Raw genomic sequence first — 16,498 nt, forward strand, 5'->3', positions numbered from 1 at the left:
CCCCTTCACACTGCATGTGCGAAGATCTGGGGAGGAGGCTGGCATGCAGACTGTATTTGGGGTCCTCACTGCCCTTGGGTACGAGCCACCTTTGCTGGGCTCCAAGGAGAGCCACACCCTCTCAGGGGCATCACCGAACAGCCAGGGTGGGGAGGAGGCTGGGATCTGTGGGGTAGCAGTGCTGACCTTCTGGGGCTTCTCTCTGATAAAGGATGTGTGAGTGAGTCAGTGGGGAGAGAAGACAAGCATGACATCTGCCTCCGGTCACCCCCCTTCCCATGGCCCCTTCGAAGTCTCTGGAAGCGCCCAGCTGGGGCTCACATGCTCCATCTCCTCACCCAGATCAACCCACATCATCTTCCCTCTCAGGGAGTGTTTTCGTTGGGGGGCTCTCAGTGGCTCAGGCAGGAAGGGCTGCACCCCAGACTTAAAGCCGAGACACAGCTCCCCCTCAAAAAGAGGCCCCACCGAAACCATCCAGGAGGCTGCCCTTCCCACATGGTTTCCCCCTGCCTAGTTGGCAGCGATGTTGCTATAAGGTGGACCCCAGGACCCTAGAGTCCCTGAGGCCCCCCAAGGGAGGCTGTGCTCCCCCTGGGCCCACCCCATTGCGAGAAGCAACTTCCTCGAGGCCCGCCCAGCTCCAGCCCCCACAGGGGTCTCAGGACCACCTTTGTCACCTTCACTAGTGCCATCTTTGCTACCACATCACAGCTTTGTTGAGATCTCATTCACACACCACACAATTCACCACTGAGAGTGTGAAAGTGTTTTTCACAATACTCACAGAGTTGTGCAACCATCTCCTCAATTTTAGAACATTTGCATCACCCCGAAAGGATAGTTCATCTCCATTTCCCCCTCTCCTTACTTCATGGCAATCTATCCACTTTCTGTTTCTGTGGATTTGCCTATTCTGGACATGTGACATCTCTGGAATCATAGCAATGTGACTTTCTTTCACTGAGCATCATGGGTTCAAGGTTCATCTATGTTGTAGGGTGTCCGTGTTCCACTCCTTTTTATGGCTGCATACTATTCCACTGCATAAACATATCACATTCAGTTTATCTGTGTGAACACCTGGGTCGTTGCCACCTTTGGGCTATTGTGAATAATGCTGCTGCAAACCTTCATGTACAAGTTTCTGTAGGTTTTCATTTCTCTTGAGCACATACCTATGAGTGGAATTGTGTGGTAACTCTATGCTTAACTATTTGAGAGTAACAACCAGTTCAATATCTCTTTTCATCTGATGCAGGTTTTATTTTCCTGAGGAAGAAATTTAAGGCTCAGAGAGGTCGAGATACTGTGTGTCTGAAGCCACACAGCCAGGATTGGCTGAGCTGGGATCTGAATGCACCCTACGAGGTAGTGGAGCCCAAGAAAGACCCTGAGCCTCTTTTCCACCTTGTCCTCTGGTGACGTGGGCCGCACACCCCAGGCTCTGCTCCATCCCAGCCTCTTGGCAGTCTTCAGGAAAGCCAGGCACAGAGCAGAAATTGAGGAACACTCTGAGTACTCTCCCCACACAGCCCCTTTCCCATTAAACCATTTCCCCAGTGACCTGAGCTAGCACTTTCTTTGCCCTCCACCCACAGGTACAAGGTGGTCTAGGTACAAGGTCAGGGCTGGGAAAATGTTCCAAATCCCCCGGTTGGCTTGGACATGTGGTCCCCTATACCTGTAATGGCCTGTGTGCCCCTCCAGAGCATGTCCTGGGCAGTCCGGGGCCAGATCTTGGGCCAGAGGAGCCCTGCAGCCCTGCCCTGGCTGCACCCTCTAGAGCTGAGCCTATCAAATGACAGTGAAGGTGAGAAAGAGGGCAAGAAAGGGCAGGTTCCACATAAAGTGCTGGTGGAGATGTCTAGACGCCACCGGGAGATGGTATGTTTAACTCAGCTGCAATAAAGTGAATGATTCTATGCTTATTACTATTACAGGTTTAATCATCTCATGTTGAAACTCCAAAAAATTATGTTTGCTGAGTTATGACTCTGGACAATATCTGAAATGCTATGAGCTACCTGAGTCCCCAGGGAAAGGGTAAGCCCCCCCCTCTGCGAGTTGAGGTGCTAGGGTCCCCACCAGCTGGCCAGTCATCGGGACCCCAGGGTAGTGGGGTCACCCTTCCTAGCACAGCGTGGGGGTGCGTGGTTCCCCAAATTCTCTCAAGTACAAGCACAGCCCCTCCAGCCATCCAGTCAATACATTTATTTAGTGTCTACTGTATGCCAGGCACCGAGCAAAGAAGACCTACCTGCTCCCACCTTCCAGGGTCTTGTGGTCCAAAGCCCCATGGAGTCTGTGCAATTGCAGAATGACGGTCTCTAAGCTCTTGTGCTTCTGGGTGATCTGTGATTCTTTCTCCTGCTTTTGAAGTCTGGGAGCTCAAAGGGGCACAGCTGAGGCCACACCCCACATGATATGAAGGGACCTGAGCGGGTTCTTGGGGCTGGGACTGAACTCTCTGAGCTTCCAGTGGGAAAGGCAGGTGAGTGAAGGTCAGGTGCAGGATGCTGGTCATGCAAAAATACACACTGCAGATGCCTTCCCCACCCCAGTTCAACATCCCCTCCTCTGGGCGCCTACTGTTTCAAAATACGCTGACTCCCTGCAGCCAGCATCCCTTAAAGGAGGCATTGGCTTGTGCTGTGCATCTCCCAGAGGTTGCCTGCAGAGGGCACCTGGCTCGAGTGGGGCCTGGTCCCTCTCTTCCTCCCCGCCCCTCACAAGCCACATAAAATACAGGGCACCTCCTTAAACTTGAATTTCAGGTATAAGCAAATTTTTTTTAGTTTAAGTATGTCCCAAATATTACACACTATACAGTTACACTAAAAACTAGTCATTGTTTGTCTGAAATTCAAAGTTAAATGGGCTACCTGTATTTTTATCTGCTCAATTTGGCAGTCCCACCCTGAAGCTCTGTGAGCAGAGTAGATCGAACCCATCCTGCAGCCAGAGACTAGAAGGACACCTGAGACCTGGGCACCATCCTTTTCTTGTTCCTCATCCAGCATCACTCTTTGTGGACCCAGGAGGCAGAGGAGCCAAGGCCAAGGTGGGGCAGAGCGTGTACTGTGGAGTGGCTTGTCTGGGAGAGGGGCAAGGACAGTGCGAAAGAGGAACCAAGACACTAAAATCTAAGGAAACCACTGCATTACACCAAATGCCACCTCTAGATACCAGTGTTGATGGCCACTTAGAGTTTAAAATAAAACTTCAGAAAAGCCCCCTCCTTTAGCTGTTGCTTTGTCCTGGGGGCTGGGGAAAGAACATCACCAGGGATGCCACTGTCCAGCACGGCCATCTGGACTGGGCACCTTGAAAGTTTGGGTGGCCCTGAGCCGAGGTGACACTAGATAAGCGTGGGACTGGGAGTGAGGTGACTGTCACTGGAGGCACCCCAGCCTCTGTTGGTTCATGGCCCTGCTGCCTGCCCTGAAGGCTACTACCTTGTGGAGCCTGGCTCAGGTGGGCCTCCGGCCCCTGTGCACGCTGAAGGTAGCACCTCTGGGCCCAGTTTCTAGGCAGCAAGGTGCTGGGCCAGCTCCTTGGTGACTCTGGCCCATCCAAGAGGTATGAGGTGGGCTTGGAGGGGCTCAGGGGAGGCCAAGATAGATCTGCCAGCTTCAGCAGGCCCAGGACCCCTCCTTTGAGGCATGAGCTTCCAAAGGGTATGGGGGCCCAGGTCTGCTCAGTGTCACTGGGGGTGCCCAACAGGCATTGTGTGGCTGCACTGTCAGGACTGCAACCCGACATGCACACGTGCTAGGTAACCTGCATCTCATCTTTTGAAGCCTTGGCTCAGGTCACCGCTCTTGCCACTTGCACATTCGCTAAGCGTTTCCTGTCTACCCACCTGGGACAGGCACTTGCCAAGCATCACAGGCACATTAAATGTGACACTGTGGCTGCCCTTGGAGAGCCACACTCTGGCCTGAAAACAGACCAGGCCAGCAGACAGACAGTGAGGTGAGTGCCTCAGGGGTGAGAACCAGGCGGAGGTGTGTGGGGTCAGGCGCTGCTGGCATGAGGGAGTTGGCTTATATGGCCCAGGCAGGAGCATTTCCAGCAGTGGCACTGCATGGCCAAAGCTGGTGGCCTGGAGGGGCCTCTTGGCTGGTGGGTATATTGTTCAAAAGAGACAGCAGAGGAGGACAGGCTGGAGACAGTTCCTGGAAGTGGGTCCCCACCAGCTCAAGGACAGTTGACCCAGTGCCCAGAACCATTGGGGGCTTCAGGAAAGAAGAGAGTGTGTGGAGGGGAGGGGTATAGTTGGAGAAGGAAGGGCAGGACAAGGGACCGACATGGAGCTGGGAGCCCACTTTTCCAGCTGAAGGGTAGATGGGGTGCTCAGGATACAGAGCAGTGCGGCTGGGTAGGGGCAGGTGATGGAGGCGCCCTCCAGGCCCCTGAGCTTGGGCTGGTGCCCACAGGCCCTGACCGAGGTAGCCTGCTGGGGGCGGGAAGGGGGTGGGGAACAACCAAATCTTCTAGAGGCCTAAAGGATTGAAAAAAAAAAAATCTGAACACACTACATAGTTTAATTAAACAATTTTAATGTCAATTTCCAAATTGTCTCATGCTTCATTTAACATTCCTTTCTAGCGATATATATGTATCACAGTTTTATTGTTTTTATGCCATTTTCTCATCTTGTATCAACTTATGATCTGCTTTCCATTTCCCTTCTCAAGGGTGAGGCCATCCCCCACTTCTGGGCAGTACCCTAAGCTGAATGAGCTCAGGCTTCAGCTGCACTACTGTGAGCCCAATGGAGTCCCCCAGTGCAGCATGCCAAGCCCCTACATGCAGGTTGGCCCCACTGGAACATCGGCCCAGGGGACATGGAGCCCTGCAAGGACAATTCTGGCAGTTCCCAGATCAGTCAACTGGAGCGGAAGCTGGTGGGAGTAGGCCTCCTTCCAAGACCTTGAAGTGGAAAATGCCCCTCCAAGTATCTGTGAGGCCCTAGTGGTCTGTAAATGGGCCACAGGATGCCTGAAGGCTACAGGCTTTGTCAGGTTTTAGATACTATCTTTAAAAAATAATGTCTATTTTAAAATCCATGGCCTTGTCCCTGGAGGACATCTGGAGGACAGAGCATGACAGAAAAGGGTGACAATCACGGAATGACACTCATCTTCCTCCCTGTGCCACTGGGCCCTGTGGGAACCCTGACCTTCTCCACCCCTGCCCACCGCATGGGCCCCCAGGCTCTCTCTGGTTCTTCCCACTCCTCAGCTCTCTCCTGTGTGCCATAGAGCCTTTGCACAGGCTGCTCTCTCTGTTAGGAGAACCCCCACTCCTCTTCTAGCTGCTTTCTTGTCCCCAAGTAGGCCCCCTGCCCCTGCCTATCTTGGCTATCTGTGCCACTTAACCCAGCTTGTAAATGTTTTCTTTAACCAAGGACTTGTTCATGGCTTCCTCCTTGCAGGAATGACGCTGCAGGGAACAAGGGTCTGTATCGCTCACCTCCTTATCACCCCAATTCCACCCATGGCCTGTCATACCGTTCACCTCCCAGTAATTTTCGTCCAGCAAATCACGAACCAATCTTGAGCTTCATCTTAACTTTTAATGAGGCAGGTAGAGTGAAAAGGATCAGGGGGCTCAGGTGACCCCAACCCAGGATCCTGCTGCAGTTTTTGTGTCTGCCCCGCCCTTCCCTGCAGGTCTTCATCCCAGGCCCTGGGCTCCCCCTGGGCCTTAATTGCTCTTTGAGGACCTTAATTACCAGCTGTGATCCTCCACCACTAAGCAGTAGCATTAAAGTAAATGTTTTCTTTTTCTCGAAAAGTTCTCATATACAAGTGGAGGTGGGGCTGAACAGTGAGTGTCCTGTGCAGGGCACCACCTGGGACCTGCGCTGGAGCTGCCATAGTCTTGCAGCTCTAGTACATTCCTTACCCCAGGGGCTAGTGTGCCCTTCCCAGGGCCTGGTGTGCAAGGAGCAGAGCACAGATGCCCCCTGGGATCTTCCCTGCTCCCTGCACAGGTCCATCGTGTCAGGTTACATTCTCCCCAGTGCCACCTTGCAGGTGGGGAAGCCCAGGCTGGCAATTACCAGCTTTCAGGTCTGGGACCCCCAGGTGGGCCCTTATCTCCTATCCAGTACAGCAGCTGGTGAGGCCTGCAGGCCACTGAAGCCAGCGTGTAATGATCAGCCTTTGTCTGGAGGAGGTGGGGGGTCTCCCCTCCACCCTGAGGGTGGGCTGGCTGGAATGTGGCAAAGCCATGCACCCCTGTGCAATTCCACTGTAAAGGCATATAGGTGGTCCTGAGGAAGTGAAAATCTGGTCAGAACCTCAGGGAAGGAGCGGGGTGGGGGTGGGGGGGCAAACACCGGGGTGGGGAAAAGTCAGGAGCCAGCCCCAGTGCCCTCTTTGCTGACACCTCAAGGGGCAGTGATTTGACTCTGGGACAGGCCTTGTTAGCCTTGGTATCTCAGGTGGTGGTCTTTCTGTGGGCTTGGTGGGGGCCTTCCTGGTCTGTCTGGTCCAGGCCCTGAGGTGCCGGCCAGACACAGGGAGTGAGCCCCACAAGGACTCCTCCATGGAGGGACCCCCGGAGCACAGAGGCATTGGTGCTCCGTCCCTCTTGTGCTTAGTATGAGAGTGGGGGACTGCAGGAGGGGCTGGCCTTCCTGCAGGGTACCATAGGTCTCTGTAGAGACCCAGGAGGGGATGGGAACCAAGTTCGTAAAACCTGGTGTGCGCGCGCACGCGCGTGAGAGAAAGAGAGAGAAAAAAGAGAGTGTGTGTGTGCGTGTGTGTGTGTGTGTGCGTGCTGGGGGAGATGCACATGCAGGGGCACCCAGAATCCCATCTACAGATACAGCAGCACATCACACGCGCACGGTTACACCCGGGACACACAGGCAGAGGGGGAGGGAGACGCAGCTCGCAGTCACAGCCGTGGCACACCGCCCACGCCCGCCAGGCCCCGCCCCCCGCCGACCCCGGCCCGCGTCGCGGTGGGGGCAGGGGAGGCTCGCCGCGGCGGGAGGGGGCGGGGAGGTCCCGCCTCCGCAGCTCGGGCCGCCCCCGCAGTTGGGGGCGGGGAGGACGTTGGCGCTGCTCCCCGCCCCCCGCCTAACCACCCCGCGAGCGCCCCCTGGTGCCCCGCACGCCCGGGAGGGGGAGGGGGCGCCGTGGGGGGACGGGCGGGGTCCAGCTCCACCCTCCCGGACCTTGAGGAGGCGGGGCACCCTCAGCGATGGGGGAGGGGTCCCTCGCCTGCGCGCGCCTCAGAACTCCGACAGCCCCTCCCGGCGCCCCCGGCCCTCCTATGGTGGGGGGCGTCCCAGGGCCCCGGCTTGCTACCGCCGGCTCCGCTGCCGGCCCCGCCCCCGATCTGGCCCCGCCCCTCCCGCCCCCGCCCCGCCCGCGGCTCACTCCGAAGTTTCCTGCGCCGAGCGCGGACACGCTCCAGGCTTGCTCTTCGCCGTCGCTGCCGCCCCCGGCCCGCGCCCCTCTCCCGCGCCGGTCCGCGCAGCAGTACCCTCCACACCGGGACCGCCGCCGTCGCTAGGCTAGTCGGAGCCGGAACCGTAGCGGGAACGGGTGCAGCAGCCGGAGCCAGCGGGTCGGGGGCGCGGGCCGGGGGCGGCGGCGTTCCAGTAGGGGCCGAAAGCCGTTCCGGGATCGCGGTGACCGCGCCGCCCGGGCAATGCCCGCGGGGACGCCGCCAGTCGCGGTAGCGAGGTGAGACGCAGCGAGGACGCGCGCTCCGCTGCGCGCCGGGACCCTCTCAACTTAAGCGCAGCCGGCAAGGAGCTCCTTGGGCGCCAGCCCCCGCCCCGGCGGTGGGGGAGGGGCAGCCCAGCCCTCGCCGGAGGGAGGGGGCGGGGGGCGCATTTGTCTCTAATAAGAAAAGACAAAGACATCCCGGCGGCCGCGCCTGTTCCCGCAGCTCCGCTCCGCCTGAGGCGGGGGAGACTGTCGTTCCTGGGGCCCGGTCATCGCCTGTCCCCCGCAGGTGCTGCCCGCCGCCACCATGACCGAGGGCGCGCTGCCGACGGACGAGGTCCGAGTGCCCCTGGGCGCGCCTGCCCCGGGCCTTGCGGTGGCGGCGGGGGCGTCCCCGGCGAGTCCTGGGGCACCGGGGCAAGAGACGGAGCGTGGGTCCGGGCTCGGTGCATCGCCCCCCGAGAGCCCGGCAGCAGAGCGCAGCGCGGAGCTGGGCGCCGACGAGGAGCAGCCCGTCCCGTACCCGGCGTTGGCGGCCACTGTCTTCTTCTGCCTTGGGCAGACCACGCGGCCGCGCAGCTGGTGTCTCCGGCTGGTCTGTAACCCATATCCTTCCCGAGCCGCCAGGGTGCGGGTATTCTGTGCGTGACACTCATTCAGCGTGCATTCCCGTGCGCCCAGGCTCTTTGGACCCGGCTCGGGCCGGGCGCGTGGGGGCGCAGGGTAGGGACGCAGTGGCAGCGCTTCTCCAAGAGAGTTGGCCCGGTCCACGCTTTGGGAGACAGCCGGACATCTCCCCCCTCAAATGGGTGTCCCCGGTCCAGAGCCAGCTCATTACGGGAGGGGATGGAAGAGTAACAGCGAGGCCACCGCGGGCTTGGAGGGGAGAGGAGTCGTCAGGGGAGATTGGAACTCCCGGAGCGTTCGTGGGCTGCAATCAGGAGAGTTTTCACTAGGCTTAGAGAACTTATGCCCTGAGGCAGGACCCTCGCTGGAGAGGGATAGGCCGGAAGGAGCTAGTGTAAAGGAGTCAAAGTTTTCAGCCTGTGTCTTGCGCGTCTCAGCGCTGCTTCAGGAGACCCGTGGGAGCCGGGAAGCTGTGCTCGTTCGCCGGCCTTTTACACGTTCCACGGAGAGAGGCAGTGACGTTGGTTGTGAACTCGCTTTTTTGGGCTGAACTCAGTGCTGGGGCCGATTTAAGTCATGCGCAGCTGGGGGTGGGGGGCAGGGAGGCAGCTGGCACCCTAGAGCCCCTTTTTCAGGTACTTTCTCTGGGTGTTTTTTCTGGCTTGAAAGAGGAAAGGACCACTTTTTGTGTTCCTGGTCAGAGCAGCACAGACTTTGAAGATTCCAGAGCAGAGCTGGATCTGTGCAGGAGGCACTTCTGGGATACAGGCATTAGGTCTGCTGCCCCCCAGCAGGTGGCCTTTGGGGAGTGTCAGCTTTGGTTCATCCTGACTCCTGGCTAGTTCTCCACACTGGTCTGCTGGTAGAGCTGGTTGTCAGGTGGCCCCGCTGTGGATGCTGAGCCTTCCTGCACGTGGACCTGGAGGGAGTTAAGGTCCTGGATGGACTGCTGAGTAGAGGAGGTTGCCAGAAGTGGAAGCTTGTACATAAACTTTTCTTGTCAGAGTTGGGGAGACAGAGGTGAAATGAGCAATGTGTGTATATATTTTTCTTACCTTGTATGTTTAATTGTATAAATATTGAATACAAAAGAGGAACCTGTACTAAAAAAGTAATAAAACTCATGTTTCTTTTCTCAAGTCCAAACATGGGCTGAGTCAGAATCGCTTTCTGGTTGTGAAGGAGGTAGTGGCGGTCCAGGATGCTGGGTCCAGGATGCTGGGTCCAGGATGGTGGGTGGTGGCTGGAGGGCCTGCCCAAGGCATAGCAGCAGGCTTCAGCGCCTGCCTTAGTCCTTGCAGCCAGTAGGTGGGCATCCTGGGGTATTGGGGCTTGGGTCTCTGAGCAGCAGCCAGCCTGAATTTTCAGGGTGACTGTAGGTGTGTTTTTTTCCTCCAGAACCCAGCCTGGAGATGGCTGGGCCATTTTGTTTTGGCAGGAAGGTGGCATGGCTGGGTGTGGTGGTGGGCAGCTCCTGAAGGCCCCGGGACAGACAGAATAGGAGGCCAGCCCTCCTTGCGTGTCAGTCATTTCCAGCACAGATACTAGATCGGGAAGGAGCCTATTGAGGCCTGCACTTTCTCTCTCCTGACAGCCCCTGGGCCTGGCTCCTTTGTCCCCTCAAGGCTGAGGGAATCTTTAAGCCTGATCCTGATGTTCTGGGTGTTCAAGGCGGAGCTACGTTCCTGAGGATGTCATGTCTAACAGGGTTGTTTGTGTTACTCAGTGGAGGAGGTGGGGGGGGTGCTCCTTATGCAGGTTGGGTGAGGCCCAGAGGGGGCAGGGGATGGGACTGGTTGGACCACTTGCTGATGTCTCTGTCCCTGGACATACTCATGACTGGAGAAGAAAGATGCCCTGTGGCCCAAGGAGCAGGAAGGTGCTGAATGCTGTCAACTAGGGATGAGAACCGTCCCCTCTGACTGGCAAGGGGTTGAGGAGCTTAGATTCTAGGATAGTTTTACTCCAGAGTCTCTCGAAACACAATATCTGTCCATTACGGTGGGCTTGTCAGGGCCCCCGCCCATGTGGGGATGGCTGCTGATCTCCAGCAGATGCCAGACCCTGGCTCGGGGTGTGTGTCAGCCACAGGGAGAACCTAAAATAAGCTGGCGTGCTTGGACAGGTGGGGATCAGCTCCCTTGGGGAAGCCCATGGGGCCTCAGCAGGGGCTTCAGATTCCTGGGAGTCGGGGTGGCCTTGGCAGGGAACACCGGGGGATGGAGGTCCGTGTAGCTGGGTTTTCCAGGGATTGTGGAGTGTCCTGTGGCTGCATGGTGCATCTGAAATCTCAGTTATCCCTCCCTGCAGGTAGCTGTTCATGTCAGGACACTCACCGTCCTTCCTGGAACCTCCCCTGCTGCAGAGGGTAAACTTGGAGCCCAAAATAGGATAATGCTGTTTACTCTGGGAACCTACACTGTGTGAAGCAGCACCTTGCTCCCCAAATGATGGCAGAATCCCAGCCTATGTCCCCGAGCTGGGATGCCATTGGCATTTTGAATGAAGGAACGGGCCTGCTTTAAGCCTTGCACTTTTCTGGAATCCCTGAGTGGAGGGCCTTCCCGCACACGTGAACACAGATGTTCTGTTTTTGCCTTTGGGAGACTGATCCAAGGTGAAGGAGTCTCCGAGGATGGTCTCTACCTTTATTGATTTACTTTGCTGTTTGAAACTGTAATTGTGGTGGAAGTTTTGGGGCGAGTGCTGTTTCTCCTACACAGGTTTATTTATAGCAGAAGGTGGGTGGGATCTGTGTTGTAGCTGTACAGCTGGGTTACGTTATGGCCGGGCTCCCCTGGGGTTCCTGACTAGGCACTTGACTGCGTCGCAGCTGCCGCATCCCAGCACCTAGGCTGGGCGGAGTCCCCCAGGGATGCTGGCAGCTGGGAAGGGGGCCCCGCTGAGGTTCTCTTATGAGTGAGGGAGACTGGCTTTGGCCTGGCCAGGGTTTTTAGGGACTTAGAGGTGGCCAAGAGGGCACTTGGGGACTCAGGGATGATGGGCACCTCCAGGAGGTGTCTCCCACCTTCTCCCTCATGGAGAAGGCAAAAGACAAGCCAAGGTCATGTGGCTGCAGAGGGCAGATCTGGGTGAATCCAGCCTGACTCTCAAGTCCACGTGCTTAGCAGGGCCCTGCCAGCCAGGGAGGTGAGGTTGGACGGATCCAAGTCTTTAAAAGCATCTTGTAAAAACTGATTCTCTGAACCATCATACCTTTTGTGGTTGCTGCCAGTGCCCAGGGATCGTGGCAGGCGTGGCTGTCCCGGTGAGGACACGTGGGGCAGTGATCTGGAAAAGGACAGGCCCTAGGCTGTCCTCACCTGCCTCCCTGTGCCCTCAGCGCTCTCTGCCTTCACAGACCTGATGTGAGTGGGTAGGTCCCACGTACTCACCTTTCTGACCTAATGACCCTTGACCTCTGAGCACTTCTGCCGTAGGCACAGGGCTTTCCTCGCATGTTCTGAGCCCCAGCACTTCGTTCCTGGTCCTTTTATCCTGGCACCAAGGTGTCTGTTTCCTTGAACTCAGAGGCTCCAGGCCCTTGAACTCAGAGGCTGACCTTTGGGGTGCTCACAGGCAGGCACTGGGTGGCCTGGGCAGATAGGAAGGCCATCAGGCCCCCATAGAATTGTGGAATGTGGGAGCAGAGGGGCGGGAGGGGACTAGGAGGATCTGGGCTCTGTGGCCGATGCTCATGGCACTACCGTGACTCCCTCTGAAGACGTTACAGCATGTGTGTCTCTGCTTCTGAAGCCACCACTGTTACCTCATTCTGTGAGGGCTCCTGTGTTCACGCTGAGCACTGATTGTGTGCGTGGAGGGGAAGGGCATGTTCCTGGCCTCCAGGGCTTGGCAGGGGCAGGGTGTGGAAGTAAAGACATCTCGGCTAAGAGAGGAGTGTCTTGGTGGGGGGCTTTGTGGGGAGGAGGCACTTCTCCTGAGAGCTGGGGAGGGGATGGTGGGGAGATCTCTGGGCACCTGCAGGTGGTGGGGTAAGCAGAGCCCCGTTCCTGGGTGGCCACTCCTGGAGGGACTGGTGGAGGGGCCCCTGGACAGAAGCCTGAGCTCCCATTGACCCCTGAGTGAGAGCAGGGCTGTGTGATGGGCATCCTCCGGGTTCCGTGGAATGTAATAGGGCTGTTCAGGGGGGTTTCTGGAGGAGGTGAGGCTGGGTTGGGCCACGTACTTGGATAGGAGCTGGTGGTAGAGAAGGAACGGGAAGGTTCTTCGGAGGTTCTAAAGGATTTGTTTCTGACAAGAAGGCAAAAAGGCGCGATTGTTGGGGACCTTGCTCTGGTCACAGGCTCAGATCTGTGCCTGCGTTGGCCCTTGGGGTGGGCAGGGTGTGGAAGGGGGAATTAGTATGAGCAAGTATGAGTATGGGCAAGGTTTTGTCTGCCTGAAAGGGACCTGACTTCCCTGTCTGTCACTTTTAGTGCCTTGAAACTGCCCAGGAAGAATCCTGGCTGAGCCCCAGCTCTCTCCACAGTGGCCTCAACTTCTGGCCTTGCCCACTTCCCCACCCAGGCACCCACAGGGCCCAGAGCCAGGCAAGCAGTTGGTGCCCCTCGAACTTACTGGCGGTCTGATTAGTCAGCGGAGACCAGGAAGCTCTGATTAAGTGCCCTGCGCGTGTGGTGCAGTGAGGCCAAGTGTAGCCCCTGCCCCCACATCTGCTGCCCAGCTGAACTCTGAGGAGGCTTTGTGTGGGGGGAGGGGGAGACTTGGAGGAGTGGTGCAGAACAGGACAGGCTTCTTTGAACACTCTCTAAAAGGGGGCCTCACTCAGCAAACCTTTACCAGCCTGAGCTTTGTGCTGTCCTCTATGCTGGGCTCACCGTGGGTTACCCCACAGGCACGCAGCAGGACTCTGCAAGCTCCTGTGTGCCCAGCATGTCCAACTGTTGGCCGTTCTGCAGTAGAGTGAGGCTGGAACGATCTCCATGGGGGTGCTTGGGAGGGTAGGATGGGCTAGATGGAGGCCATCGGGGCCCCAGGGAGAGAGTCCATCAGCTCAATGGGCACAGGAACCTGTGTTGGGGGAGACATGGGCGTGGGTGGATTGGACATAGAGCAAGAGTGTCATAGACAGAGGAATGGTATATGCAGAGGTCCTGAAGCAGGTGGAATATGTCCATGCAGGTGGGGGCGATGTTGTGCTGTGAGGTGGAAGGTGAGGTGGGGGCGAGTAGGCTGTGGGGAAAGAGGCTAGGAAAAGCCTGTGAGCATGATGGGAGGGTGATGGGCTAGCCTGGGGGCTCAGGGAATGGGTCTGCCTCCAGCTGGGATTGGGGCTGGTTCCACGAGATGGGAGCAGTATTGGGACCAGACTCGGGGAGAAGTCAAGGAGGGTGGGAGTGGAAGGGCAGGTGTGGAGGGTGGCATTGCAGGAGCAGTGGCTGGGAGATGGGAAGGCGCTGGTGCTCCCCCTGCCCTTACCACACTTTTGAGGTCTGAGGTGAGTCCATGGTTATTGCCAGCCCTTCAGAGGAAGCTCTTGGCCCTGGGCGGGGGGATCATATCTGGACCACCCAAATGCCTCCTGCCTGACTGTGGGCACCCTCCCTGGCACCGTGGAGCACTCAGGTGGTCCAGGGAGCTTCCCACGTTGAAGTGGGTGGGGCGGACGCCTCCTACCCGAATTACTGGCCAAACTCCCTGTTCCTGGGTCTGGATGTGAGGGAATGCGGAGGATGGGCCAACCTGTCCACTTTTCTAGAGATGAATCCAGGCAGCAGCTCTGCGCAGTCAAGGTCAGGCGGGAGATATGTCACCTTGATTTACCATGTGTCACGTGTGTCTCTCTCTCCCCTTGCTCCTTGGAGCCCGCCCAGGAAGGGGGGTGGGGTGGTAGCCTTTCAGACCGTATTAGGGATATTCTTTTTCTTTTTTCTTGAAAGTGGGTTTTTAATTCTGTGGCTCAGAAGCCCAATTACTTTCTCCTTCCCTCAATGGACTTTAGACACAACTGGGAACAACTGTAAGTCATGTTGGGGCCTGGGTTGAATTTCTAGGTGGGCAATTAAACTTGATCCTGGGCAAACATGAGGAGGGAAGTCAAGCTGTCAGCCCACAACATGATTTAGGGTCTGGATCCTCAGAGGTGGAGGGGTGTGAAGGAAAGCAGCCCGGCCCTCGTGAGTAGGCAGTGGGTTCAGGCACCTAGGGCACTGTCTGCCGTGGGTGACAGATGGGAGCCTCTGCTGTGCTGCCTTCACAAAGCTCATGGTTTTGCTCAGAAGGGGCCCCACTGAACACATACGCACCTTCCAAGGGAGGCAAGGGTGTGCTGCTCCACGTGGCTGGCATGTAGGTGGGCTGGTGAACACCGGTGTCCCCACGCCCAGAGCACCTGTTCCCCTGCTGCAGGGAGGAGCAGGGTATTGGTGGTGCTGTCACCCTGCAGTTCTGACTAGTGGGGATAGTTGATGAGTGTACTCGGAGCTCTGAGTGGGTTCGCTGCCGCCTCTAGCTCCCCAGGATCAGTGGGGAGCAAGGGGCCTCATGCTGTGAGTGGCTGCCACTTTCTGCCCCAGCACCCTTCTTGGGCATGGGAGGATTTTAGGGGCACCAAGAGCATTCCCTTCTGTGCGATGCCAACAAGGGCTAAGGCCATGTCCCAGACCAGCCTCGCACCAGGCAGGACTGGCAGAGAGGGAATCCCGGACTCCCCTGCCAGATTCCTGAAATTTAGAGGTCGCCTAGGATAAAACTACCCCAAGCCCTGCCTGGTGTAAGACAGGGAGCTGATGATAAAAGCCATTGGAGGATGGGACAGAGGTGGGTGTGGCCTGGGCCTTGATATTGCGGGGTGGCAGGCTGCAGGAATGGCTGGCAGTGCAGGGAGGGGCTGGGAGCCAGCTGGAGCCCCTGGCCTACTGGGTCGGGGAGGGGGGACACACAACTATACAGCCCCCATCCCTGCCTGCAAAGCCCAGCGCTGGCACCAGTGTAGAAATCTGCTTGGCAAGCGGCAGCTGGCCTGTTTGATCATGATGTCTTCTTTCTGTTCTGGGCTCTTGCAGTGGCCCCCACTTTACCGGCTGGCCCCCAAGTGAGGTTGGCGCTGGTGTGACGGGACAGCAGCCTGGGAAGGAGGGGCTCAGTGTCTCTTTTCTGGGCTGCAGTGGTCTCCAGTTGCGAACCCCAGCCTTTTCTTACTACTTTGTTTTAGTCTTTTCTCTTTCCTTCCTTTTTTCTACCTGTCTACATCTGTTAGAACACCTGGTGGGAAGTGGTTTTCTTTCAGCCCATCACTGCTCTTGAGTGAGAACTGTAGTAGGGATACCCCTACGCCTCTTTAGGGCATGTGGCTTGAAGTCAGTGGTCCCAGGATTCAGTGACCCCACTTAGGGAGGCCAGGGCTGAAGTCTCCCTGGGCACAGGATAAGGGGCTAGCAGCTCCCTCCTGCAGCCTGGGTGGTTTCTCCCCCATATCACCTGTGACCATCCTCCATCGTTGACAGGGTGAGATTCACTCTGGCTGGCTGGCGAGAGGGCCATGCAGTGGAGATTCCAGGGGCCCAATAAGGACACAGATCTCTGGCCCCGTCCCCAGCTCTGAAAGTAACCAGGCTTCCCCTGGGGTCCCCCAGCCTGGCCTGCAGGGAGGGTGTGGGGCATCTGACCCATTAACGGAGGGAGAGGCTGAGGGGTATTTTTCCAAAAGATGGTAGAGGCTTTGGACAAAATTTGTGTCTCTGAGGTCCAAGGCAGCAGAGTGGGGTGGGCTTTGAGCTTGGGGTGTTCCTCCTACTCTGGGCCATGTCAGGGTATTATAGGCTGGAGCCTCATTGCCAGGGTCACCACCCCAAAGCCACGGGACCTTGGTGGATGAAGTTGTTTCCTAGGCCTATGCCTTTTGAGACCTTTAGTCATGGTTGTCTGTAGACATCTGGCATGCCAGCCAGGTGCCCCGGTTGGAGCAATGGCACAGGGTCTTGTCCAAGGGGAGGTTAGGTGGTTGGGACCATCTGTTGGACTGAGGACTGAGTGTCCTCTGAAAAGGACACCTGGGGAAGGACTTTCTTAGCCTCATCCAGCTACTGACAAGCTTCCCCAATGGCATTTGGGGAATGGGGAGTGCCCATAGGAGCAAGCTGCTTTCATGTTCTCAGATGTGAGCACGGGACAGGGCATTCCCAGTGCCAGGCCTGAGGCCATATCCTGGG

The 16,498-nt window shown here is 57.4% G+C and overlaps 1 protein-coding gene across 4 annotated transcripts in view; it reads left to right on the forward strand.

The window, feature by feature from the left end:
- Window positions 1-7,623: 7,623 nt before the first annotated feature.
- CACNA1H (calcium voltage-gated channel subunit alpha1 H) overlaps window positions 7,624-16,498 on the forward strand; it is a 64,359-nt gene continuing 55,484 nt past the window's right edge. For all 4 annotated transcript variants that reach the window (XM_039884850.1, XM_039884851.1, XM_039884852.1 and 1 more), the window contains exon 1: window positions 7,624-8,303. In XM_039884850.1, the coding sequence (XP_039740784.1) occupies window positions 8,005-8,303 (299 nt within the window). In that variant the 5' untranslated portion in view covers window positions 7,624-8,004. The remainder of the gene's footprint in view (window positions 8,304-16,498) is intronic.

Source organism: Pteropus medius, unplaced genomic scaffold (assembly GCF_902729225.1).
Source record: "Pteropus medius unplaced genomic scaffold, Ma_sr-lr_union100, whole genome shotgun sequence".
Classification (NCBI taxonomy): Eukaryota; Metazoa; Chordata; class Mammalia; order Chiroptera; family Pteropodidae; genus Pteropus; species Pteropus medius.